General features: G+C 65.1%; 1 protein-coding gene across 1 annotated transcript in view; it reads right to left on the bottom strand.

Moving 5' to 3' along the window:
* Positions 1 to 2,091, bottom strand: part of TNPO2 (transportin 2) — a gene marked incomplete at its 5' end in the record, with an annotated part of 12,298 nt that overhangs the window by 9,359 nt on the left and 848 nt on the right. Inside the window, 2 exon segments of the mRNA XM_039715734.1 lie at positions 84 to 309; positions 1,453 to 1,605. Coding sequence (XP_039571668.1) covers positions 84 to 309; positions 1,453 to 1,605 — 379 coding nt within the window.

The raw sequence follows: 2,091 nt of genomic DNA, 5'->3' as shown, positions 1-2,091 counted from the left end.
CCCCAGTGTCCCCGGTGTCCCCATTCCTCCTGTCCCCCCCGGTGTCCCCAGTCCCCCCAGTCCCCCCGGTGTCCCCGTCCCACCTGCAGGCCGCCTCCTGCACGCGTTTGTTGCCGTCCAGGATGCGCTGCAGCAGCTCGGTCATGAGGGGCTTCAGGTAGAGCTCGGGGGGCTGCGCCACCACCCAGTGCGCGTAGCGGCTGAGCGTCCAGCAGGCGATGGAGCGCACCAGCGCCTTGCGGTCCGCCAGGCAGCGGATCAGGTGTGGGATCAGCTCGGGCAGGTACGGCACCATGCCCTGCATGCAGCCTGGGGATGGGATCAGGTGTGGGATCAGGTGTGGGATCAGCTCGGGCAGGTACGGCACCATGCCCTGCATGCAGCCTGCACAGGGATCAGGGATCAGGTGTGGGATCAGGTGTGGGATCAGCTCAGGCAGGTATGGCACCATGCCCTGCATGCAGCCTGTGAGATGGGATCAGGTGTGGGATCAGGTGTCGGATCAGCTCGGGACCGTAGGGCACCATGCCCTGCATGCAGCCTGGGGATGGCACAGGGATCAGGGATCAGGTGTGGGATCAGGTGTCGGATCAGCTCGGGACCGTAGGGCACCATGCCCTGCATGCAGGCTGCACAGGGATCAGGTGTGGGATCAGGTGCGGGATCAGCTCAGGCAGGTACGGCACCATGCCCTGCATGCAGCCTGGGGATGGCACAGGGATCAGGGATCAGGAGTGGGATCAGGTGTGGGATCAGCTCGGGCAGGTAGGGCACCATGCCCTGCATGCAGCCTGTGAGATGGCACAGGGATCAGGGATCAGGTGTGGGATCAGGTGTGGGATCAGGTGCGGGATCAGCTCAGGCAGGTACGGCACCATGCCCTGCATGCAGCCTGGGGATGGCACAGGGATCAGGGATCAGGTGTGGGATCAGGTGTGGGATCAGCTCGGGCAGGTAGGGCACCATGCCCTGCATGCACCCTGTGAGATGGCACAGGGATCAGGGATCAGGTGTGGGATCAGGTGTGGGATCAGGTGGGCTGTTTTTGGGGCTACCCAGGACTGGGATCTTCCCCCTCCAGGGCATTTTTGGGGTGCCCACCTTCAGCGACGGCCCCCAGCACCAGGATCCCCTGGATCAAGACAGGTTTGGGGCAGTGTTTGGGGTCCCCCCGTGCCCCGGGGTGTTTTTGGGGTGCCCACCTTCAGCAATAGCCCCCAGCACCAGGATCCCCTGGACTGGGATGACTTTGGGGCTGTGTTTGGGGTCCCCTGGTCCAGGATGGATTTGGAGCTGCATTTGGGGTCGCCTATCACAGCAATCCCCCCCGGGGTGTTTTTGGGGTGCCCACCTTCAGCGATGGCCCCCAGCACCAGGATCCCCTGGACTGGGATGACTTTGGGGCTGTGTTTGGGGTCCCCCCGTGCCCCGGGGTGTTTTTGGGGTGCCCACCTTCAGCGATGGCCCCCAGCACCAGGATCCCCGACTCCTTGACCACCCACTCGAGGTGGAAGAGCAGCTCCTTGAGCAGGGGCAGCAGGTGGGGCAGCAGCTCCTCCCGGAACACGTTGGCCAGCACGTCCAGCGCCGCCGCCGAGCACTTCCCTGGGGAGCCAGGGGTTAACGGGGCACCCCAAAACCCGCAGGGGCACCCTGAACCCACTGTGGCACCCCAAAACCTGCAGGGACACCCCCAAACCCACAGGGACGCCCAGAACACGTTGGCCAGCACGTCCAGCGCCACCGCCGAGCACTTCCCTGGGGAGCCAGGGGTTAACGGGGCACCCCAAACCCCATAGGGGCACCCCAAAACCTCCAAATCCACCCCAAACCCCTCAGAGCCCCCCCAGACCCCTCAGGGGGTTCCCTCAGACCCCTGAGAGCCCCCCAGACCCCTCAGAACCACCCCCAAACCCCCAGATTCACCCCAAAACCCCCACAGGGCGTTCCCCAAAACCCCTCAGAGCCCCCCAGACCCCTCAGGAGGACACCCCAAATCCCTCAGAGCCCCCTCAAGCCCCTCAGGGGGTCCCCCTAGACCCCTCAGGACCACCCCAAACCCCCCTCAGAGCCCTCCCAAACCCCTCAGAG

The sequence above is a fragment of the Passer montanus genome, unplaced genomic scaffold, assembly GCF_014805655.1.
Source record: "Passer montanus isolate IOZ18808 unplaced genomic scaffold, ASM1480565v1 scaffold344, whole genome shotgun sequence".
Taxonomy (NCBI): Eukaryota; Metazoa; Chordata; class Aves; order Passeriformes; family Passeridae; genus Passer; species Passer montanus.
This window is presented reverse-complemented; position numbering and strand designations above follow the sequence as displayed.